General features: G+C 41.1%; 3 protein-coding genes across 3 annotated transcripts in view; 1 reads left to right on the forward strand and 2 right to left on the reverse strand.

Moving 5' to 3' along the window:
- Positions 1–9: 9 nt before the first annotated feature.
- LOC137891867 (protein LIAT1-like) lies at positions 10–1,333 on the reverse strand. Its single transcript, XM_068736667.1, has 3 exons — positions 1,288–1,333; positions 527–1,193; positions 10–118 (listed from the first exon to the last, which is right to left on the reverse strand). The coding sequence occupies exons 1-3, from the start codon at positions 1,331–1,333 to the stop codon at positions 10–12; spliced, it is 822 nt and encodes a 273-aa protein (XP_068592768.1).
- A 2,445-nt stretch (positions 1,334–3,778) lies between these two features.
- Positions 3,779–14,562, forward strand: LOC137891876 (alpha-1,6-mannosylglycoprotein 6-beta-N-acetylglucosaminyltransferase A-like). Its single transcript, XM_068736682.1, has 16 exons — positions 3,779–3,916; positions 5,204–5,396; positions 6,479–6,555; positions 6,786–6,875; positions 6,975–7,040; positions 7,849–8,025; positions 8,661–8,830; positions 9,001–9,129; positions 9,339–9,475; positions 9,613–9,746; positions 10,187–10,330; positions 12,999–13,145; positions 13,336–13,449; positions 13,573–13,647; positions 13,728–13,885; positions 14,024–14,562. The coding sequence occupies exons 1-16, from the start codon at positions 3,818–3,820 to the stop codon at positions 14,223–14,225; spliced, it is 2,112 nt and encodes a 703-aa protein (XP_068592783.1). The 5' UTR covers positions 3,779–3,817; the 3' UTR covers positions 14,226–14,562.
- A 642-nt stretch (positions 14,563–15,204) lies between these two features.
- Positions 15,205–25,626, reverse strand: part of LOC137891875 (transmembrane protein 163a-like) — a 66,232-nt gene continuing 55,810 nt past the window's right edge. Inside the window, exons 6-8 of the mRNA XM_068736681.1 lie at positions 21,887–21,998; positions 19,929–20,070; positions 15,205–19,224 (exon numbers count right to left, since the gene is read on the reverse strand). Coding sequence (XP_068592782.1) covers positions 19,164–19,224; positions 19,929–20,070; positions 21,887–21,998 — 315 coding nt within the window. The 3' untranslated portion in view covers positions 15,205–19,163. The remainder of the gene's footprint in view (positions 19,225–19,928; positions 20,071–21,886; positions 21,999–25,626) is intronic.

The following is a 25,626-nucleotide window of genomic DNA, read 5'->3' on the forward strand; positions in this document are numbered from 1 at the left end:
CCATCTCTCTCAAAGACCGATGCATGCATCAGCTCTGTCGCACACAGAGCTGAAACAAGAGAAGGCAGCTTCAGCCAGATGGCCCAGTAGTTTGAGCTTATAGGGTTTATTAACACCACTGATGACAAAGATGCATAGATTCATAGTGTGAACATAGATATCTACAGTAATAGAATGACTTATTTTAGAGATATTATCATCCTTTAATTCATTTTTATTAAAGTTGCATGCTGTTTAAAAACAATTACAAATTTCAAATACAAATGAAATGCAATACATTTTTTTAAGTTTTAAAGTGGCTATAAGCAATATTTTTTTCATGACTCTTGATGACTTCTTGTATGAGAAACGGGTCCTTCATAGTGCTGAACCCATGAAGAATGACTACACCACTGTGCAGGTCTCCTCAGCTCCACGGAGTGTTTTAGCATCTTCCAGCTCAGTGTTTTAGTTTTACCACCTGGATACTTGATTTCTTTGGCTCAATCTAATTCTGCTTTTCCCAAGTATTTGTTCATGTTTGCACCGGACACAGGAGCTCCGGAGGGCGGCCGGGCTGGGGATGAGACTGGGAAAGGGCTCTAGAGGCTGGGGATGAGACTGGGAACAGGGCTCTAGAGGCTGGGGGTCAGGAGGATGGAACTCTAGAGACTGGGTGTCAGGAGGATGGAACTCTAGAGACTGGGGGTCAGGAGGACGGAACTCTAGAGACTGGGGGTCAGGAGGACGGAACTCTAGAGACTGGGGGTCAGGAGGATGGAATTCTAGAGCCTGGGGGTCAGGAGGACGGAACTCTAGAGACTGGGGGTCAGGAGGATGGAACTCTAGAGACTGGGGGTCAGGAGGATGGAATTCTAGAGCCTGGGGGTCAGGAGGACGGAACTCTAGAGACTGGGGGTCAGGAGGATGGAACTCTAGAGACTGGGGGTCAGGAGGATGGAATTCTAGAGCCTGGGGGTCAGGAGGACGGAACTCTAGAGACTGGGGGTCAGGAGGATGGAATTCTAGAGCCTGGGGGTCAGGAGGACGGAACTCTAGAGACTGGGGGTCAGGAGGATGGAATTCTAGAGCCTGGGGGTCAGGAGGACGGAACTCTAGAGACTGGGGGTCAGGAGGATGGAATTCTAGAGCCTGGGGGTCAGGAGGACGGAACTCTAGAGCCTGGGGGTCAGGAGGGGAACAGGATTCAGACTCTCGGAGACAGGGCTCCAGGGAACAGGATTCGAGCTCTCAGAAATGTAACCCCCTGCGGCTCAGAGGCGGCAGTGGCAGGAACTGGAGTCTGACCTTTCACCTGCCTCTGCCTCCTTCGAGGGTTGAAAAGGCAGTCCATCAGGTCACGGTTCGCCTTCTGGACACTCCGAGGCCCTCCAAAGGCCAGGCGAGTTCCCACAAACTGTTCATACCACTCAGGGGAAAAGCGCTCCAAACGGTGGTCTCAGCATCATTGGTAGAGAGCTTCATACCCAGGAAGCTCACAGTGTTGTTGGAGCGTGACCGGCGTGAGCGTGACCGGCGTGAACGTGACCGGCGCGCTTGTTGCCGTTGAAAACACACAGGGGTTAATAAATATTAATATACATAGCAAATCCAAACAATGTTTGTTTTTCACATCTTAAATGTAGGAACAGAAAATCTGCTATTCACAAAATCTAAATTTCTACTAATACTGGATCGGGAGGACGGAACTCTGGAGCCTGGGGTTCTCACACCATTGTCATTGTCATGTGCAACAAGCATCGAAGACTGACCTCTAGTGGACACTGAGTGAAGTACATGAAGACCTTCCGTGCACAGAAAATGGAAGAGAGCTGTTTGCCCTGAAGTGCATTTTTGGTTTACTGTAGTATTCTGAATGTATGATGACGCAAGTTCCCTTTTTCCACTTGCTGTTGACTTATCCACACCAGGAGTGGTGATGATGATGATGATGATGATGATGATGATGATGATGATGATGATGAGGTTTGAGTGGCTATGAGTGAATTCTAAAGCACTGAAACAAAATAGCATGTTGTTTTATAAAATTGTCCTAATGTTTGGTACACAAACATAAATAAATAACTTAATTGCAGAAGTAATACAACTTTTAATACATGCAGTTCAAAAGAAGTCAAGTGGATGTACCATAAGAGAAGTGATAAACAGTAATGACAGCAACCATGCGCCCAGCTGATCTCGTAGAGATGATAGATAGCATATTTTACATGGATCAAAACAAAAGCTAACCGTGACGTGACGTTGAAAACATGTAATCAGTGTCTTTAAAAAATACAGTGAGAAACACTTCAGTTATGCAAACAAACTGGTTTGCAAACTGGTTTTGTTAGGCAGAAGCATAAAGAGCTGTCTATTCTTTTGCAGATTATTTGCATCTGAGAGATACTGCCGGAGCGCAGTCTGCAGTCACTGTGTTCATTTGGTTGTACTGAGCGGATTGCCCAACAGTCTACAGGTAAGTTTTGAAGTTATTTGTACTGACTGTGGATATTTGAGCTGTTAATGTAATGATAACGTGTGTGTTACAATGATTAAGGATAGACGCTAAGGAAAATCACCCAGAATCCAAAAATATCTTCTGTCCTAATTTGTTGAGGAAGATCCTGTTGCTAAATTATTCCTTGTCGCTCTCTCTCTCTGTCTGACACATACGACACATTCCTTCACTCAGGTCTCATCGTGGGTCAGTGCAGAATTATAAAGCATGTGTTAAGGAACCGCTACGTTTAACATAGAATAACTTTATTTTTAAGCCCATGTCATCCATCAGGCTGAGCCCGTTTGCACCATGAGAAAAGCGACAGCCACCCTGTGGAGGACTCTGTGGATGCTGCTGGTCATTGGTTTCATCTGTTGTCTGAGTTTGACATATTTCATCCTGGTCTGTATCGTCATTCATTCAATAATTCATTCACCCAACAACACAACGGTTTGCCTTACACACACATTTTCTTATATTCACAATGGTCAAAAATGCCTTTTTTTTTAACTGGCGTTTTGTTGTGTAACGTGCGTCTTGTTTGTCTAAACTGGTTCTAGAGCCACGCTGACCAGCAGGACGTCAGAAATACCGGTCACAACAGACTGAGGCAGCATGGCAAAGTGGAGAAGCACTGGCCTGAAGGTACAGGGAGCACAGAGGAAATGGGAGGAGTCAGGAGTAAAAGAGAGAAAGAAAACACACATCACAGCCTCTGCTCCTTCTCTCTATTAATTCTCCCCGTCTGTCCTGCTCAACTCTGTCTGTCTCCCCTCTCCTTTGTTCACCCCCTCCCTTTCCTCTCCTAGTAATAATTAAGAGTATTATAAAGGTTGTGGATGATCTCCTGAACATCGTGGAATCCTCTGATAACTGTGAGCAAACTGTCCAAACAAGAGTTTTTTTGCCACGGCAATACACGCCTATGTCACAGCTCCAAGTAAATACGACATCATTTTCAGTGAAGTAGCACTACATCTAATGGAAATAGGAATGTCCTGATAGTGTTTGACAACTGAATGTTCTATGAGTAATAATTGTACATATATATATATATATATATATATATATATATATATATATATATATATATATATATATGTATATATATATATATATATATATATATATATACATATTGTTGATTGCTGCACTTGCAGGTTTCAGCTACAAGTCTTTGAAGATGTTTTCAAAGAGGGATGATTCCTCAAAACAACAAAAAAACCTCTCTCTCTCTTAGTCTCTCTCACGTCTCCCTTGAGGAACTACAAAGAAGAGTTACAGTCCCTCCAGATTAAAGTGGAGGCAGAAAGAGAGAAAGGACATCTGAGGGATGAGATGATTGAGGACCTGCGTTCTGATAAACTCCAGCTGCAGAAACAGGTGGCTCACGTGGAGAAACTCCTGAAGCTACAGGAAGAGAAGGAACAGAAGGAAGTCAAAACCGGTAAAATGACTCTTCATCAAGTTAAGAACGCTAACTGTCTTCCCACAGCAGAAACCAGACCATGACAATACAACAGTAGAGAAAGTGATCAATTCAGATGTGTTGAGGAGAACAATTTAAAAAAACATTGGCTAGAAATGATAAGAAATAATAGTATCAATGTAATTGTTTTTCTCATTGTCAACAAGTCCAATGACAACTCCAAAGAATGTTGCTACTGAAGACTTACATCTCAACAAATGTGTCAAAAACGTATAACTAGATTTTTCAAAATAGGCTAAGTGGTTTCTCAAAGCAGCTTGGCGCTGTAGTTTTTGGCGAATGTCACCCAAAACTTAGTAAGTGGTGCTGTTGTTAGGGGACTATTTTAAGTGGTGGATTTAGACACAGTTGGGGCTCTAGTGAGTTTACAACAGCAAGACAGTGTAAATGGGATTGAGTCAAAATAAACTACAATGGCCGGGTTCATCATACTGAAGGAAAATGTCAGAGAACATGATGCGGCTCACTGTTGTGTTTTTTATATGTTTTGGACAACAATGGAGCTCTAAGCAGAGTAATAATCTACAAACACATGTTAATAGATAAATCATTGTGCATTTTGGTTATTTCATGGGATTATTTCCTGCTATGCAATTCCACACTTATGGCACAGTTCTCAGTTAATATTTTAAAATTATTGTAACTAAAATGTATTTGTAATGTACCTCTCTGTACTAAAACCTCTCTAACTTTTTTCTGCTTCGCTTTATCAAAGTCAAAGTCATGCAGAGAGACGGTCCATATATTGTGCTATGGTCTGGGAGAGTTTTTAGACTGTCAGCTGCATCATTTCAAAGAAATAATAACAATAAATAAAAGTTTTTTTAGGCGAACCTGAAACTTTTCAATTTGAGCTGCGTGCCATCTAAATTTACTCTTAACGAGTAACATATACACTGATATCTACACATCTCAACAAATCTCACAAGTGTTCCCTTTATTATAACACCAAAAGTAGTCAAATACACCTTGTGGCTGCAAAGATACACTCTTTTTAGTATGGGTATATCATTTTCGAGCAGAGGCCTAAAAATAGGCTTAGAGCTCAAAAGGAATAGAAATTTCCTGGTAATATTTACTAACTTCATCACTAATAATTGTATGATGTGGCTGATTGCCTCAACAGCTCTTTCCAGATATTAGTTTATTGATCACATGTTCAAAGCAGCGGGATAAATACTGAGATTAACACTGCGACTCTCTCTCTCTAAGTCTCTCCTCCGTCTCCTTTGAAGGACTACAAAGAAGAATTTCAGTCTCTCCAGATTAAAATGGAGGCAGAAAAAGAGAAAGACAAACTGAAGGATGAGATGATTGAGGACCTGCGTTCTGATAAACTCCAGCTGCAGAAACAGGTGGCTCTCGTGGAGAAACTCCTGAAGCTACAGGAAGAGAAGGAAGAGAAGGAAGAGAAGAAAATCAAAACTGGTAAAATGACTCTTCATCAAACTAAGAAAGCTAACTGTTTTCCCACAGTGGACGGTTCTAACAAGTGACAATACAGTAGACAGTGTAAAGTAATTACAGTTATATCAGCACATAAGTGATGAATTCAGATGTGTTCATATGAAAATGTTATAAACATTGGCTAGAAGTATCTCATTGATAAGAATAAGGAATAAGGCGAATGTCACTATTTTTCTTATTAACAAATCCAATGACAAGTCCAAAGCATGTTGAGATTTCTCTATGCCCTCCCTACTGAAGACGTATATCTTCACAAATATGTCAAAAATGCAAAATTTGAATTTTCAAAAGAGGCAAAGTAGCTCCTCAACACAGCTGTAGTTGACACTGTAGTTTATATGAAATGATATCCCACATGAGTAAATGGTGCTGTTGTTCGGGACTATTTTCAGCCGGGGATGAGACACATTTGGTGCTCTAGCGAGTTTACAACAGGACAACGTAAGTGAGATTGAGTCAAAGTAAACTAAAGTGTCCAGGTTCATCACAATGAAGGAACATAACACTGAACATAGTGTAGCGCACAGGAGGATTAGACACACAGTCCAAAAGCTTTCTTTTCTAATACAATATAGTCCAACTGTGGACTCTCAACTATTGAGTAGGAATGGATCACGCAGAGCAGCCATCTCACCTTCAATGTTCACTATTCTATTGATTTATTGTACAAAAGCTTTAACATTTAACACACATTTACATGAAGCAATGCTGCCGCTAGCAGCTACTCCTGAAACGTGAAAGAACAACTCGACGAACCCGACAAACTGGAAGAATCTGCTCATTGTTCAACTCATGACCTGGGGCGATTTTACAAAACGGTTAAGAGCACAACTTTTACCCCACAAGGTGGCTGAATCTTTGGCAATTACCCGATGATAACTAGATGAGACAACTTCTGTTGGTGAAAAACAACAATAAATCAATCTCCTGTAGCCCTTTTTCTAATGATATCTCTAATTGGACTAATTAATCAAAATGAATACATTTTAGTTAGTAGAGCATCTCTGAACAAGAACACATGCTGTTATTGGTGTGCTTCGTAGATGATGAAATCAAAGTGGATGAAAATTGCCCACTGCCACCCTTGGATGGATACCCAGACTGTAAAGTGAAATTGAAGGTAACATATAACCCTTTTAAAAAGCAACTTGTAAAAAAACTCTATCACATATTGTCAGAATACTTTGAACCAAGTATTTTGATGTATTGCAAAGAGGTAAAACTATGAACGATACAGCAAGAATCCTGCTCTTTATGTTAATGTTGTGTTTAACTTGGACAGTATAAAGCATTGTGTTGATCATGACTGTATACTTGTGTTTTTATTATGGCCCTCTGTTGTTTTTCCAGTGGATGAAAGACATGTGGACGACTGATCCTTGCTACAGCAGCTATGGGGTGAATGGGTCTCTGTGCTCCAACCTTATCTACCTGAGTGAGGTACCTAAGTGGTTTCAAGCTCTCATATCACACACTGACCGGTGAAGAGCTCGCCACACTCGTGTTCAATTTCTCTCTTTCTTTCTGTGTTGTTATAAGATAGAGTCCTCGTGTCCAGTGCTTCCAGGCCGTGTGATTCCTGTAGCTGTAGTGGAAAACATAGAGGTAAAGTAAAGGCAAAGGAATATAGTAAAACATAGGTATCTAACCTGTGCAGAACTGCTTTAAGTTGTGTTTCTTTCAGTTTATAACTCTAGAACACACGCTGGTACTGCACCACTGACTTATAACTCTCTCTATAATTCACTGTCAGGCTCATTTTACACATTAGTCGCCTACACAACAAAGGTGACGATATTGTAACCCTCGTACAATAAGCACAGCCAGAGCCCTGCTTCTGGACTTTATGGTTAATACTCTCTCCTAATAAAGAGCACATATTTAAGGAATTAACGTAGCCATACACTCTGAACCAACAGTATATATGGCAGCTCACACCGCTGTCTGCCGTCCTACACCCTCTTCAGTGAGGTGAGTCCCCACACATGTAGAGGTTAACTCGGGTTGCAATGTTGAAAAACTTTATGCTGTAATTGACACTGAGGGTGCAGTGGATGGAGTGGGTGGAATGCACACTGTCTGAATATAACACCCACCCAACCACACTGATCCTGACCAGCTGGAGGTTAGTCGCCACAGCCCACCTACTTCTTTGTAACTTATAGGCCACCATTCAGCAGAGAAGTATGGGGCCCCAGCCTACCCAGGTAAGTGTGAGTGAAGGGCCGGGGAACACAGCAATCACCATTAGGACAGTCTCCCATTTCTGCTTTCACTTATGCAGAGGGCGGAGCCTGTGCGAGTGAGAACCTGTTGGTTATAGTGTCACTAAAATGCTGTGAGTGGCGTTCATGGTCCAAAAAAGGCACATTTACACACTGAACGCTGACCTGTGTTTGCTTTACTTTTCTAGGTGGAGACTGAACCTGCAGTGGTAAGGGAAAATCTAACAGATCTGTATCTATCTCTGCAAAAGAGAGTCCAGTTCCGTTGGATTCACCAAAGAATTCGCAGTATGGAAGAGATTTGGGTCAAGGCTGGACGCTCTCTTTCAGCCAAATACAACATCACAGGGAGGAAAGCTAAACAGGTAGCGTATACCTCCCCATTGCCTTTATTGGAATACTAGTTGACAGTTTGCTAACCTGCCCCCATTAGATACTAGCACAGAATTTCCATTTGAAATTCATTTTTTTTGCCATTCTATTGCTATGGCTTACTATAGCATTGACTGACTTAACGTAGAGACAATGTGTTCATTACAGATAACTGTCTCAGCCTCACAGTTGATTGTTTCTTTCAGTGTGTCTTGTACAGTTTGATAATGAAGCACATGGATTGGACACATTTTATTTTCTTGTTAGAGGATGCTTTTAGAGCTGGCTGCCTCCTTAAATTAGGTCCTCATTCCAGTGATACTAAATCTAAAAAACTAGACGTGCCTTCCATTACAGGGTACTTAATGTTGTCAATGCATGAAGTGAGCCATCAGATGAAACCCCTCTACTCTAGATGTCCAAAAGCGTTTTGATATGACACAATATTACTTTGAAATCTTAAAGAGATTTGGCTTTGGATCCAAGTGTGACAGGTGCTCTCAGTTCACTCGATTAAATAACAGAATTGGAACTGTATTAGCATTTGAAGAATTCTATTAGTTGAATTATGGCAAAAAATGATCAAAATGTTTTTGCATCTTGTCCATGGAATTGAACTACTTCCCAGATTCTGGTGCATCCTGGAGCACTGACAACTGAATCAGGTTTTAGAATAGCAGAGGCTGCCTTTAGTGGGGGCCCCCTTGGGGAACTAGTCCAGTGGAGTGACCTCATCTCCACACTATACATCCTGGGTCACCATCTTCACCTCACTGTCTCCATACCCGACCTCAAGCAGTGAGTATGCACACAAAAAGAGCCTGGTGTCGCAGGCTGCTTTCTGTCATGGTGACTGGTGTCATTGCATCATCGTACATTTTCACTTATTCTATTATTTTCCCATAATTGTTATAATAACTAAATGTATGTATATCCATGCTTGTGTTTATCTCCCTCTCTATATGTAGTTTTCTAGGGACAGAGAAAGGTGGCTGCCCAACTCGTCATTTGAAAGTGAAAGCACACCTGATCTACACAGACATTGCCGGTCTTAAACAGATTCAGGAAGCACTAAAGGCATCTTGGATCAACTACAGGTGGGTGCTGACATTATTATATTGAAAGTATTTGTGAGTTATATGAGAGTGAGACGTTGTGCAAAAATGTGCATCTGTCAAATATTTAGGTGGTTTCAGGTGGTTTTCGGGTGTCCAGTGTCTACGTTTTGTGCATTTTGCCGTCACAATTGTACGTATTAATGTTTTGCTGGGTGGAACTGTGTACCTGTGTTGTGTCTGTCGATCAGGTGTAGGTTTCGTATCTTGGACACTTTCGGCACAGAGCCAGACTTCAATCATGCAGCCTGGGCCCAAAAGCACAACCTTAATAAGGGTCCATTTGGCCGCCTCAACCTGATCCCAATGCAGTTCTACACCATGTTCCGTATGTTTTTGCTTCTTTTTTTCTTTTCCAACAGCCAATCATGGCATATACATAATGTTGCTTGTTCTGAGACGACAGAAACAAAAATGGCAACTTTTTTTGTCCTTAATTAATGCGTATTCTCTCACTGTGAGCAGCTCATACACCAGACAACACATTTCTGGGCTTTGTGGTGCAGCACCATCTGAGCGCTGAAGAAACTGAGCAGTTAAACTCAACCAGAAGGCAAAACCAGGCCCTTGTGTATGGCAAGAGAGCCAAGTTTTGGGAGGTAACAATGGACTGAAGTATGCTATAAGATCAAACACACTTCACACACCAGTATTTATTTGTGATGGTATAATGGAAATATCCAGGTTCTAGGAAAAAAATGTATCATGTTTACAACAGACATTTGTGCGATTGACAAATATAAAACCTGGCAGTCAAGTTCTGAAAAGGAGAGGAAATGATGAAGGCACTGTTTTTTCGGGAGGAGAGTTTTATCATTATGTGCCTTAAAAATAATGTTACCTCATTTTACCTTTTAGTTGTTATTTTTTGGATGTAGTCTGTGGAGGTCTTTAATCTGTTGGATCCCTCTTTTTCATTCAGACATCCCCATGAAATACACACTTGTCAACGGACAGATGTAATTTGTGCCTTTTTACATTGACATCCATTGACTTTTCAGCAAGTCACCCTTTGCTTTCCTCTGCTGTTACACTGCAGGGTAAAGGAGCATATCTGGACGTTATCCACAAACACTTGGAGATCCATGGGACGGTTGATAGCAACACTTTGATCCCAAACTACGTGATAAACCACGGCATTGTCAAAGGCACTGAGGTTCAGGTCCTGTTGAGACAGAGCAAGGTGAGTGTGTCTCCCTTAAATTGTACACTTGTTGACTTTGGCTATATTTCTTCCTCATGTTAAAGCCCACTGCTGTACGTATGAAAAATAGTAATTGTACTTTCTCTCCTCTGATATTTTTTTCTTTTGATGTGACCTTTTTAAAATCCCAATATGTAGTATAAAGTTAGAAGTAACATTTCTCTCATTTAATGGCGGTGACAAAAGAAATGCAAAAATTGCATATATCCACAATCCAAATGTGTTACCCATTTCTATATTCAAGAATATTGAGCAGATTCTACAATGTTTGAATTTCAATTCAAACATTCAGATTTGAATTTTAGTTCAAATCCGACTTTTCAATCTGCAGAAGTTTCTGACAGTTGCTTTATCCTTCTTCATGGGAGAAAATATGATTTCAGAAATTTCTCATTCCTTCCGACAATGACCTGCTCATGGAAGATCAGCTAACTCCTGAAGTCCCGGCGATCCCACCTTCTCCCATCTCCCATCGTCCTCCGCCAGCAACCTCGGCTACTATCAGCGCTCCACGTTCCTCGTGGCTCCCAGCATCTTTCCTCAGACAACTCCAAAGTCGTTGATCCCTCGCCTTCCAACAGCCCCAGGGTGAGATCTGGACTCCGGCTTCTGAGGGACATCGTTCCATCCCGACGCCGCTCTCCCACCCACTTGAGATCCAGCCGCCCTCACGATGGCCGAAACTACTGCGACCGTTCCCAAAACTTCCTACATTTCTGAGTGGACAGTCTCCCGACTGAAGAAGGCACTCACCCAGGGCAATATCCCCTTCCATCAGTCCAACAGAAAAGCAGCATAAAAACTGTTCACTGACTCTCTGCACAACAACACTCTCTTTGGCCGAGCCTCTAGAGCACTTCCGGATTCTCAGCGCGACGTCAGCAGCTATGCAGATGACGTCACGATGCATGACACGGCCGGAGAATCCCAGCTATCCACATCAGCCCTTACAGAGGGCCAGGTCGTACTGCACCCCCCTCCAAACTCTCTCTGCCCCAGGGACATCTCACCCTGTAGTCTCTTTTACTCAGTCTTCAATACCATCCCATGCACATGCATCCCTTCATCCCATGCAAAACGGAACTTAAACTTTGGCACCAGTTCCTCTCCTCTTGGAACAGCAGCTCCTTCTTCTATGATGACCACATCCCCAAGCTAGAAGACATCCAGCTTTTCACAGATGCAGCACCCTCCATCGGCTTTGGCGGCCTCTATGGCGACACGTGGTTCTCAGCCGAATGGCTGCCCGAATTCTCATCCTTCACTTCTTCTTTACGATCTCAGAAATGTATCCCATAGTTATAGCAGCCATTTTTGGGGGGCATTAAGGGTCCAAAAAGACCATTGCTATCTACTCAGACAACAGCGCTGTCGTAGACATCATTAACCAAGGACGGCCACATTGTCTAGATATAATGCTGTTCATACAGAGACTAACCTTGGTTTCAGCACCAGTTCATCAGCCGAGCCTCCCACATCCTAGGTCACAAAAACTCCATCGCTGATTCACTTTTCCATGAACAACTGGAACACCTAATCTCTGCCTCCCAAGATGCCACCCTCAACAGAGTTGCCCCTCGAACACTCTCATCATACCTCACCAGATTTAATAGCTTCAAAGCCTTCCACGCCTCCCTCAGCCTTCCGTTCCCATCACTCGTCATCCTTATCCTCACAAACTTCATTACATTTGCCCATTCCCTCCTAAAGATCAAGTCTTCCACCATACGGGTCTACATAAGCAGAGTTAACTTTTTTGCGAAACTGTCCTGACTGACCTAAGTCCATATTGACCTACATCAGCCAGTGGGCCTTTTCCGCAAGACCCCCAGTTTGTCACAGAGACGTGCAAAGGGGCCACACGGTCCTGGTTTCACCACCACCTCCACCATATCTTATTCAGATCCGGAATACTCCCTGAGTTTTACTTGGGCCATTCATTCCACATCGGAGCCGCCTCCACCGCTTTAAGTCGAGAAATCCCCGACCACATCATTAAGATACTTGGCCGTTGGTCTTCCCCTGCATACCTCTCTTATATCCGCTCCAACCTGAACGACATCATAAATGCCCTCCGGCACCTATCTTTGTGAAGCTGTCTCTTGGAGACTCTGCACCAACAGAGCTTCTGAAGAGACGGCCCCCACTTAAGAGTCTCCACTCCCTCATTCCCACCAGCCACTGGATGCCAGCGGTCCCTCATCGCTCCTGTCCAACCTTCTTTCCACAACCCCCTCTACCCTCCTCATTTCTTCTTCCCTACACCTTTTCATCCCTTACCCTTCATCCCTCGACCCCCCCATCCCTTGCTTACCCTACATCCCTTGATCCCTCAACCCCCATCCATTCATCCCTTATCCTACATCCCTTCATCCCTCGACCCCCTTCCCTTCCTCCCTTTTGCACTATTTTATTGCTGCATTTTATATGATGCGACATTTTATAGACCATTTGAATTCAAAATCATTCAAAACAACGAAAGATTATTTTTCTGTTTTGTTTTCGTTGGTCCACACAACATTTAAGTGACAACCCTCTCTGCGCATGCTGTAGAAACACTGACTGTAGGAGCTGAATTCTTCATTTATTGTCCTGGTGTTGACTGAAACCTGTTTTTAGTTTTTTTTTAATCTGTGGTCTGTTGTAGGTTTTTGTTGGATTGTCTTTCCCATATGAAGGCCCCGCCCCGTTGGAGGCCATAGCCAATGGCTGTGCTTTCCTGAATCCCAGGCTACACCCTCCGCAGAGTAGCCTGAACACACAGTTCTTCAAGGGGAAGCCCAACATCAGAGAGGTCAGGGCTTATATTCAAAACTGAGGCACTTACTGTGATCTGACGATAAATTCAACAAATGTACATGTGTAGAACCTCACAAACTGTACAAAAATCGTTTTCAACATCAAACAACTGAACAAGAAGGAATTAAATAATGATCTTGATCCAACAGGCAATTTAATCTACTGTTGGTGTATTTGTGTTGCAGGTGACATCCCAGCATCCTTATGCCGAGGCCATAGGAGAGCCCTACGTATGGATGGTAGACATGCACAACTCCACAGATGTGGAGAGAGCTCTCACTGCTATCCTCAATCAGACTGCAAGTATCTTTTCAAATATGGTGACAAATCTACCGCGAAAATAGAGATGACACTCAGCTTAATGAACACAGAGCTGCAATTATTCTTTATCGATAAATGCAGTTTTTGCACATACATTTCAGATTGAGCCGCACCTTCCCTATGAGTTCTCCTGCGAAGGGATGCTCCAGAGGGTCAACATCCTGATTGAGAAACAGGTTGGAGGAATGTTGAATCTTTTTGTAATTAGAGAGAGAGAGACTCTTTTCTTCTCATCTCGTTCACATCTTTACCTCAGGACTTCTGTAACAAGACGGGCAGCTGGCCACCACTGAGCGCGCTCCAGGTTGTGAAGGCAGAGGCGGAGACTTCCTGTAAACAGGCGTGCCAGCAGGCAGGGCTGATCTGTGAACCTGCATTCTTCCCCATTCTTAACAATGCCAAGAATCTTGCCATGTAAGTATGAATGCAGTAACATGAATCCTAATTTTATCTTCTTATATGTAGTCTTTGGTTCTGAGCGAGAGTCAGTGAACTCAAATCCGCCTCTTGATGTACAGTTGAAATTCTCCAACATCTTCTTCTTCTTTTCAGCCACAGCGTAGATTGTCAAACATCGGAGCTCTCTGACAGCCGGTTGGTGTTTCCGGCCTACAACAGCAGCAGCAAACACTGTGTGTTCCAGTCCGACCCCTTGCTCTTCAGCTGCGTGAGATCCGACCGGTCCTTGATCCGCATCTGCCCCTGTAGAGACTACATTAAGGAACAGATAGCACTATGCAAAGCATGTATCTAAGTCCTGGGTAAAAAGCAAACCCTATGTAGATAAAGGTAAATAAACAGTATTTATGTGGGTTTTATCCCAAATGTTCTGACTCGTCACTCACTTTCTCAAAGGCTGTGGCTGAGGTCATGGCATTCTTACGATGGCTCAAACACAACGGTGTAATGACTTCACATGTTGCCTTGATAGGGCAACAACACTGCTTAATACAAAAGAGCCAGCTGGACTGCACACCGTTTCAGATTGTGAGAAGAAAAGTAAAAGGAAGTGAATTACACTGGTACACTTTCCCTACCTTTCCTCACCATTTCACTGATGCAGCATTAATTAAAAGATATATTTTAGTCCACATGTAGTCCGAAACCCTTTAGGCGCTCATTCACTTCTTCTAAGCACTTCATTTGCCAACTAATAGAGTTGAGAAATAATCTGAGAAGCCATGATGCAGACACAAAAATGCAGCCGCTGCCTGTGTGTTAATAACGGATGTTTCACAGCGTGATGAACGCCCGTGTTCCAGCCCTCTGCTCTTCATGTACATTGTCTTTCCAGAGCAGCGAGAGCGCAGGAACTGAGCCGATGATGCAAACATGTGAAACAGAATCATGGCAGGTGTGAGAACACGCTGAGGTGAGATGTTTTCATCATGAAATGTAAAGAAGCTTTCACATGCGTGGAAAAGGCCGGTCGCACTTAGCAATCGAAACAATGCAATGGAGATGAGGGGATTTAGTAGTCAGCCTCATTGACTACTATACTCTAAACTATAAACAACTGTAGTTAAAATGTTATTAACAATGTCAACAACAAAGACAAATGGATTCCCACGACATCACAGAAGCTTTATGGGACGACGGGTCATGATTCTTTGTGATGAACTGATTTCCATACTGACTCTGGCACCAGGACATCTGTGTTCCCCTTCTACGCAGCAGCAGGACAACTTCCAGAGACAATTATGTGTTGGGAAAAAAGAGAACGTGTCTCAACATTGAGCAGGATAAAACTTTATTCGTCAATAAAACATTTTTTTTTGACAAAGAGATACCTCATAGTTCCTTTACATAAATAAACAGCTTTACATCATCTGTTACCACTGATGTCATTACTGTACTAACAGACAAATAATATATTCTGTTACAGTCAGATTTACTGGAAATTCAATTACATCTTTCCATATATGTTATGTTTTGTATGTGTGTACGTGTGTGTGTGTGTGTGTGTGTGTGTGTGTGTGTGTGTGTGTGTGTGTGTGTGTGTGTGTGTGTGTGTGTGTGGCTGCAATGCACTGAAGCTGTGAGGGTTCTTACACGCCCATGCAAAGCAGACGAGCAACAGAGAAGTGGGTAGTATTGCTATCATCATTTTGTGGAATGAGGTCAAATGAACAGTTTAAGCGATAATAATAATAATAATAATAATAGGTCTATCAATCCATACAAGAGTATAACTGGATGAAACACACGTGTCAGAAGAGAGGACGGAGGCTTTCGACGGTTTGGCACGGTTCACCGAGCTGCAGACTTGGACATGTTTCTGAGCTCTGGAACAACGATTTAAATATCACACCACTCGTCAAATGCACGGTCAGAGGTGATGTCTTTACGAACCACCGGTGGTCGTGAGTGTGAGGGTTCAAACGGTTTATCTGGTGGTGGAAAAATAAAATAAAATGAACATTATAGATAATGAAATATAACTGAAACTCACTGCTACTGATTGGGTGAGACCCTCATGTCATCAGAACAGGCTGGTTCAAACCGGGGTTTTGTGTTCAGCTGCTGCACTGACCCAACAGTGAGTGCAGCAGCTTCAAGGATCACCCATCACTAAGGTGTGTAACCGGGCCTAAATGTAATGCAGCAGGAACGTGCACAGGAGAAAGTTGCATGACAATAAGTGAAAGCGGAGAGGTAGAAAGGACTAGTTACCACGATGAAAACAGTGATCAGTTGATCAGAACACATGATAGTTGGTATGAGCAGCAGAGCCCATTGAGCGTCCTGTTACTAAGAGTTACGGTGAGTTTGTTCTGTGCCTCATGTGGTGGTTGTCGGCATGTAAACTGTGCTTTGCAAGTAAAAGTCATTGTAGAGATTGTCTTCGATGCATCAAAGTGGAAACATTACAAATCAGTGTGCTGTTGGTGAGTCGCAGCGGCGTGAGCCGATTCACGCCTACGGGTTATATATTCTTCACACAATGAAACTAAAGAACACCATCAAGAACGTTGCGCCTCGTCGAGTAAGTCAACGGATAATTACAGAGTAGAGTGGATGTAGGCACATCCAGGATCGCTGTCCAGGGCTTTGTTACCGTCCTCGGCCCAGGATGGATTGAGGCTCGCTCCCTTGGATCCAGTGCACTGAATACTAATTACATCTCTTGTCACGCGGCCGTCTGCCACAAGGGGGCACACCGGCACTCTGGATCCACATTTACAGGAGAAATCCTGTAGCAGTTTACCTCCTGTTATTGGGGGAACATGCTCGTTCAATGTGTGTTTGTGTCTATGTTTGTATGTCTTTGTTGCCTATGAATTATTTATGTCAATTTATTTTAATTTTCCTTCATTTGAATAAAATCAATCCATGAATTGAACTCAGTTTTAGGAATCTAATTGAATGGTTGACTCGTGACCATGCAGGGGTTTCTCTCTATTTGCCCCATTAGCGTTTAGATCTGTAGTGTTTCTCTGAAATGTTCCGGCTGGTTTCACGTCTCAGCTTGTAAAACCCACTAAAGTTCAGAGAAACACTGGTTTGTGCCACCGGGTGAACTGTCGCTGTCCAGGTCCAACATGTGAAACAATGATTTCCATCAGTTCTTCTTCTGACACCTAATAAGAGAAGGCGGAGCCTTGGACAGCGCAGCGCTGTCAGAACCTACATCCAGTCTGAGATGTTCACTTACAGCGCAAACATTTACAGTAAGACTTCACCAATAATCTACAATAATATGTGCAACAACATTTACAGTATTAGCGCTATAGAGTAAAACATGTTTTCAACCATATGCAACATTGATCATCCTGCACGTTCACTATATGCCGTCTACTCCAAACACAGCCTGGTATGTCGGCCACACTAAGTACTACGACTACATCTGAGACTCTTGGCTACTAATGGACCTGAACAGTGTAACACACATGTGTACAGACTGTGGTTTGTATTTACATTCGTCTCGTTGCACACATGGACGGATGATAACAATGGTGACATGCAGAACCAATGAGCAATAAGCAGGTGAGCAGACCGACTCTGTTAATGATATGCTATGAAGAGGCTGCTTCATCGTTGTCATTGTGCTTTTAGGTTCTAAACTGGTTTTCATCCAACTTTCCACAGGAACTTTGCAGTCAACACGAGGGGGGGGGGGGGGGGGGGTATGAATAAAATAATATGAACAACGTAATAAATATCCAAACTGGATTCAGTACAGTAACATTCCATTGAGGACATTATAAATATTAGTACCAGAAACGTTCCTGCAGAGTTATGTGCTTTTACATCTTTTCATCATCATCAGTCACAAGGTGTTACAACAAAGAAATACAATATAAATAGTGAGAAAACGTGGATTTCATTACTGTTCTCCAGGTGTTAGAGCTGCTGGATGGACTTCAGTCATTTACTGACCCAGGTGTTTGTGTGTAAACAAATCAAAAGACAGTGAAACAGAGACAGCACCAAATACCCTCAAATCAGTTCTTAGTTATTAACAACCCACTGTGCTAAACCAACAAACACCGGCGGGTGAAGGGAAGTCAGCTGGTCTGTGCTTGAATACGTCACACACAGTGCAGCGGGCTGTGCAGTGTGTGTGTGTGTGTGTGTGTGTGTGTGTGTGTGTGTGTGTGTGTGTGTGTGTATACGACTTGTGCACTTTAGCTTTACGGCCTTCCTATGGCCAGTGTTTGTCCTCAGCGTCTCCTGGGCTCTTTACTGCTGTTTGCTTTTAGTTTCTAGATGAAGTCTGATGTCACCGCGTTTCGCCGATGCTCTTCACCTCTTGGACAACGTGTTTGCTGACTCGGTGCTGCTCGCATTCTGTCTGACTACGTCCACTTTCCACGGTCTCTGCTCCTCTCTCAGCGACAAATTAGGATGCACAGCGGCTGCTTCAAGGAAAGGAGGCTGGAGAGGTGTTCACAGGAACCTTCTGTCTGATTTAGGAAAGCATCGCCTGTACTTAAAAATAACTAGAAATAGAATCAAATGAGAATAAATACAATGTGTGAGGAGCACTCGGCTCATCTTGGAGAATATATTCTTAATCAGGAGACAATCGGGAGACTAAGACCTCCGTAAAGAGCTCATTATAAGTTTCACACGGGGAACACGCCTCCTTTAAGTCACACTGGTTTTGCTCCTCATTATTTCCAACATGACAGCAGCTGAACCCATAAGGACACGTTGATATACTGTCGTCTCCTGCAGTGTGGGAAAGTGTGATGACGTGAATGAATGGGTCACATAAGTAGCAACTATAGTATCTCCGTTTTCATCGAACAAATCCAAGGCTGCTGCATGAAGACAAGAGACTCAGCTCTCTTACTCTAGGTTTCTATTTCTAAACGGTGGTTTGATGAACAACAGTGAAGAAGAGCAGAAAATAAAATAACATAACTTCAAGTGTTTTCTCTCCAGGATGTGTCTTCATTCACGTCCTTTTCCCTCAAAGTCTCTCCGACATCTGTGTGTGTGTGTGTGTGTGTCTGTGTGTGTGTGTGTGTTACGTCTGAGTGTGTGATCGTGCTATGTACAGTGCACAGCGTGTGTATTTATGTGTGTGTGGATGAGAACATGGGTGTGTAGCGGCTGTATGTGCTGCATGTGCAGGTGAGATGTCTATCAAAGTGTGTATGAAAGACCGAGAGAAGAGGGCGGAGGGCAGGAGGCAGCCAGCTGTGAGTGTGTGTGTGTGCGTGTGTGTGTTCCTCACACACTCTCACTCAAAGCGTTCGTAGTTCCTCGTCTGTCTCACGCGGGGCACCATGTCCTTCAGCAGTCTGCAGGCGCACAAACGGAAACAAAAGTGTGTAAGTGTGCAGGAATAAAGACCGAGCCAAGAGATCGTCCTCCGAGCGCTATCGGACGACGTTGGTTCTTTATAGTTTGATCTGCGATCATGAGAGACTCATCGGTTCTGATTGGCCTGCTTTCTCGCCGCTCTTTAAAAAAACACTAGTTTGTCTGTAAAATAACATAAAGGTATGAAGGATATATGATGTCATATAAACCACCCTACGCTGATAAAGTCGACTTTCCTGCCCCGAGAGAGCGAGAAGACTATTTTCATTGAAACATGCTTAAATTCAATATCCACATATTCTTCTGTAAATTCATCTTTTTTTATGAACGTGTAGCTGATCTTTAACTCATCAGTGCGAGCCTCACTTTGTGTCAGTGTGGAAGCAGCAGAGCAGACAACATGTGGTTTTTGGACAACAAATATTGGTTGGAGAAGAATATTTTGTTGGATAAAAACATGAAATAATTACATCTATCGTTTGTCAAAGAACATTTTGGACTTTTGGACCAAACAATAGTAATTGGAGTATTTGGAAATGTTTGGTAACAATCCTTCACAGCTAATCGGAGTGCTGTGGTGTCTCCGTCTGTTTCTCAGCTGCTGAGTTTACATGTGGGCCTGGTATTAATGGAATGAAATCAACAGGTCAAAGAAATGTAGACTGTTGGTTCTGTATCTTACTTGATGCCATATGCCAAAATGATGAGTCCAATGAGAACTCCGATGGTGCCGTCCAGAAACCAGACATCAGCGTGGTGCTTGAAGACTTCGGCGCTGATCAGAATGGAAAACCCCATGATGGAGCCGACCAGAGAGTTAAACCCTGAAAAACACAGAAATGGAGGAAGATGTCATGTGTGTTTATGTGTGTGTATCAGTAATGGAGTAGTTTCAGCTGCCCAAACTTAAAGGGACAGTTCACTCAAATACACAGATTCTTGCTCTTTCTTGCTACAGTGCTATTCATCAGTGTGGGTTGTTGGTGAGAGCTGCTTGGTGTTGGAGGTATCGTATCCCTGAATATTTATTGGCCAAGTGCCAGAACTTCATGAAGTTCCTTTGAAACACAAATGGCTTTAAATGCTACATCACTGTTGACTAAATCTACTGTATTTCAGTTACTCTGTATAGCAGCTGATGTTTTTTGATAATTACATTTCTCCTCGTGTGGAAGCAACAGTGGGTTAACAGTGGGTAAACAGTGGGTTAACAGTGGGTAAACAGTGGGTTAACAGTGGGCTAACAGTGGGTAAACAGTGGGTTAACAGTGGGCTAACAGTGGGTTAACAGTGGTCTAACAGTGGTCTAACAGTGGGTAAACAGTGGGTTAACAGTGGGCTAACAGTGGGTTAACAGTGGGTCAACAGTGGGTCAACAGTGGGCTAACAGTGGGTTAACAGTGGGTTAACAGTGGGTTAACAGTAGGTTAACAGTGGGTAAACAGTGGGTTAACAGTGGGTTAACAGTGGGCTAACAATGGGTTAACAGTGGGTTAACAGTGGGTTAACAGTGGGTTAACAGTGGGTAAACAGTGGGTTAACAGTGGGTAAACAGTGGGTTAACAGTGGGTTAACAGTGGGTAAACAGTGGGTTAACAGTGGGTAAACAGTGGGTTAACAGTGGGTTATTGTCTCGCCCGCAGTAAGTGTAGTCTTGTGGGAAATAAATCCAGTCTCTGAGAACAGCAACCTCAGGTTTATTGGATTGATGCCCTGCACGTTCGGAGACCTGGGGAGAGCAGTGTGTGTGTGTGTGTGTGTGTGTGTGTGTGTGTGTGTGTGTGTGTGTGTGTGTGTGTGTGTGTGTGTGTGTGTGTGTGTGTGCTTTTGTCCACCTGCACATGTGTCTATGAGCAGCCAGTCAGGGTCATAACCTATTAGTTCTTTCAATCCAGTTGTGAGAGCAACTTTCTCTTACACACACACACACACACACACACACACACACACACACACACACACACGCACACACACACACACACACACTTTGTTTTGTGGCTTTGGTTTTAATACTTTGGAGTCTTTTGGTTGTCACACCTGTTTTCTGTTTGGGGTGAGAGAACCCTGGTCTTTTACAATTGGTTCATTATTAGTTATTTACATGTTTTTATAATGAGGAAAAAGCATTTTTAACTACAGCGAATAAAATAATAAAATCAGCTCCATCTAGATTGGAGAAGGCAGCAGTAATAATAATAATAATAATAGCCCAATACTAATATACAATAATACAGCTCTGACAGCGGCCATTCTGCTGCATGAGAAGTAATTGTACCCTTGATACTACTTACTTACTTTTACAATGTGATTTTGCTAGTTTTACTCAAGCAAAGGTTCTGAATACATTTTCTCACAATTTTCAATCTTTTCGCAATTGTTTAGGGAAGCATTTATCTTGCAAAAAAAAAAGTCAGTTTTGCAACTGTTCTCGTTGAATTATTCGTCATTAGCAGGTAGAGACACACACACACTGACCATCAACACTGAACGGCCGAGCATTTAGTGAGTCAAATACTATTTCCTGTTGCTATTCTGTAGACCTCTTAGACTGGTGCACTACTCATTTATTTTAACTGTGTGTGTGTGTGTGTGTGTGTGTGTGTGTGTGTGTGTGTGTGTGTGTGTGTGTGTGTACACTACCGTCAGTGATGAGTGCCCGGCTAGTCAGCACTCTTCCCAGCATGTACTTGGCCACGGCCAGCACAGCGCATGTGAGTCCGCTCACTATAGCAACGCTGTAGAGGAAGTCGTCCTGTGGAAAGACAGGGAAGAGAATATGTGTAAAAAACATGTGTGTTCAACGATAAAGCAAAGCACACAAACACACGGAGAGATGGCGTCCGTAAGGCAAACACCGAGAAGCGCCGATGTTATCAGTCAGACAGAATGACCCACAAAGCTCGTCTCAGCTCAACCATCAATAATAGATATTCAGACTCCACCGGGTGCATCCACCCAAGGTCGGTGGACCTTAAGTGATGCGAGGGTCCAGAGTTTTTGAGCGTCAAACAGACTCAGCACAAAAACCTGCACTCGGCCCCGGAGTGGCTCCCCATCAGAGGTAATTGGGCCAACGGGGGGTAGAAAGATGGAGACAAGGTGCAGAGAAAAAGAAGAGGGAGACCAGAGGGAGACCGGGACGATCAGACCCACGAGAGAGAAGAACTCTGTTGTTTTCATCAGACTTCACATTTCTTCACCAGGAACTTTGGTCAGGGTTATAACATATATTATATTATATTATTATTATATAATAAACCAACCGGACATAGCGATGGATTGTTAGGCTCTACTCGCACAAACAGATGTAACACATGTAACAGATGTAAACAGATGTAAACATATGTAACAGATGTAAACAGATGTAACAGATGTAACAGATGAAAACAGATGTAACAGATGTAAACAGAAGTAAACATATGTAACAGATGTAACAGATGTAAACATATGTAAACATATGTAAACATATGTAACAATGTAAACATATGTAAACAGATATAATAGATGTAAACAGATGTAACAGATGTAAACATATGTAAACATATGTAACAAATGTAAACATATGTAACAATGTAAACATATGTAAACAGATATAATAGATGTAAACATATGTAACAGATGTAAACAGATGTAACAGATGTAACAGATGTAAACAGATGTAACAGATGTAAACAGATGTAAACAGATGTAACAGATGTAAACATATGTAAACTGATACAACAGATGTAAACAGATGTAAACAGATGTAACAGATGTAAACAGATGTAAACATTTGTAACAAATGTAAACAGATGTAACAGATGTAAACAGATGTAACAGATGTAAACAGATGTAAACATATCTAAACATATGTAACAAATGTAAACATATGTAACAATGTAAACATATGTAAACAGATATAATAGATGTAAACATATGTAACAGATGTAAACTGATGTAACAGATGTAAACTGATGTAACAGATGTAAACAGATGTAAACATATGTAACAGATATAAACAGATGTAACAGATGTAACAGATGTAAACATATGTAAACATATGTAACAGATGTAACAGATGTAAACAGATGTAAACATATGTAACATATGTAACATATGTAAACAGATGTAACAAATGTAAACATATGTGACAATGTAAACATATGTAAACAGATATAATAGATGTAAACATATGTAACAGATGTAAATTGATGTAACAGATGTAAACAGATGTAACAGATGTAACAGATGAAAACAGATGTAACAGATGTAACAGATGTAAACAGATGTAAACATTTGTAACAGATGTAAACAGATGTAACAGATGTAAACAGATGTAAACATATGTAAACATATGTAACAAATGTAAACATATGTAAACATATGTAACAAATGTAAACATATGTAACAATGTAAACATATGTAAACAGATATAATAGATGTAAACATATGTAACAGATGTAAACTGATGTAACAGATGTAAACTGATGTAACAGATGTAAACAGATGTAAACAGATGTAAACATATGTAACAGATGTAACAGATGTAACAGATGTAAACAGATGTAAACATATGTAACATATGTAACAAATGTAAACATATGTGACAATGTAAACATATGTAAACAGATATAATAGATGTAAACATATGTAACAGATGTAAATTGATGTAACAGATGTAAACAGATGTAACAGATGTAACAAATGTAAACATATGTAACAGATGTAAACATGTGTAACAGATGTAAACATATGTAACAGATGTAAACATATGTAACAGATGTAAACAGATGTAAACATATGTAACAGATGTAAATTGATGTAACAGATGTAAACAGATGTAACAGATGTAACAGATGAAAACAGATGTAACAGATGTAACAGATGTAACAGATGTAAACAGATGTAACAGATGTAAACAGATGTAAACATATGTAAACATATGTAACAAATGTAAACATATGTAAACATATGTAACAAATGTAAACATATGTAACAATGTAAACATATGTAAACAGATATAATAGATGTAAACATATGTAACAGATGTAAACTGATGTAACAGATGTAAACATATGTAACAGATATAAACAGATGTAACAGATGTAAACATATGTAACATATGTAAACAGATGTAACAAATGTAAACATATGTGACAATGTAAACATATGTAAACAGATATAATAGATGTAAACATATGTAACAGATGTAAATTGATGTAACAGATGTAAACAGATGTAACAGATGTAACAAATGTAAACATATGTAACAGATGTAAACAGATGTAAACATGTGTAACAGATGTAACAGATGTAAACATATGTAACAGATGTAAACATATGTAACAGATGTAAACAGATGTAAACATATGTAACAGATGTAAACAGATGTAAACATATGTAACAGATGTAAACAGATGTAAACATATGTAACATATGTAAACAGATGTAAACAGATGTAAACAGATGTAACAGATGTAAACAGATGTAAACATATGTAACAGATGTAAACAGATGTAAACATATGTAACAGATGTAAACTGATACAACATATGTAACAGATGTAACAGATGTAAACAGGTGTAAACAGATGTAACAGATGTAAACATATGTAACAGATTTAACAGATGTAAACAGATGTAACATATGTAACATATGTAAACAGATGTAACAAATGTAAACATATGTGACAATGTAAACATATGTAAACAGATATAATAGATGTAAACATATGTAACAGATGTAAATTGATGTAACAGATGTAAACAGATGTAACAGATGTAACAGATGAAAACAGATGTAACAGATGTAACAGATGTAAACATATGTAACAGATGTAAACAGATGTAAACATGTGTAACAGATGTAACAGATGTAAACATATGTAACAGATGTAAACATATGTAACAGATGTAAACAGATGTAAACATATGTAACAGATGTAAACAGATGTAAACATATGTAACAGATGTAAACAGATGTAAACATATGTAACATATGTAAACAGATGTAAACAGGTGTAAACACATGTAACAGATGTAAACATATGTAACAGATTTAACAGATGTAAACAGATGTAAACATATGTAACATATGTAACATATGTAAACAGATGTAACAAATGTAAACATATGTGACAATGTAAACATATGTAAACAGATATAATAGATGTAAACATATGTAACAGATGTAAATTGATGTAACAGATGTAAACCGATGTAACAGATGTAACAGATGAAAACAGATGTAACAGATGTAACAGATGTAAACAGATGTAAACATTTGTAACAGATGTAAACAGATGTAACAGATGTAAACATATGTAAACATATGTAAACATATGTAACAAATGTAAACATATGTAACAATGTAAACATATGTAAACAGATATAATAGATGTA

Source organism: Cebidichthys violaceus, unplaced genomic scaffold (genome assembly GCF_023349555.1).
Source record: "Cebidichthys violaceus isolate CVI_PGR_0920_01 unplaced genomic scaffold, fCebVio1.0.p SCAF_71, whole genome shotgun sequence".
Taxonomy (NCBI): Eukaryota; Metazoa; Chordata; class Actinopteri; order Perciformes; family Stichaeidae; genus Cebidichthys; species Cebidichthys violaceus.

Excerpts from the sequence above, each read along its gene's own strand:
- LOC137891867 (XM_068736667.1), bottom strand. The coding sequence starts at position 1,333 with ATGGACTGCCTTTTCAACCCTCGAAGGAGGCAGAGGCAGGTGAAAG. Across the intron at positions 1,194-1,287 it reads GAGGCAGAGGCAGGTGAAAG|AGTCTGAATCCTGTTCCCCT; the intron begins GTCAGACTCCAG and ends CCTGTCTCCGAG. Across the intron at positions 119-526 it reads CTCCGGAGCTCCTGTGTCCG|TGGTGTTAATAAACCCTATA; the intron begins GTGCAAACATGA and ends CTTTGTCATCAG.
- LOC137891876 (XM_068736682.1), top strand. The coding sequence starts at position 3,818 with ATGATTGAGGACCTGCGTTCTGATAAACTCCAGCTGCAGAAACAGGTG. Across the intron at positions 3,917-5,203 it reads AAGAGAAGGAACAGAAGGAA|GACTACAAAGAAGAATTTCA; the intron begins GTCAAAACCGGT and ends TCTCCTTTGAAG. Across the intron at positions 13,450-13,572 it reads CTGCTATCCTCAATCAGACT|ATTGAGCCGCACCTTCCCTA; the intron begins GCAAGTATCTTT and ends CATACATTTCAG.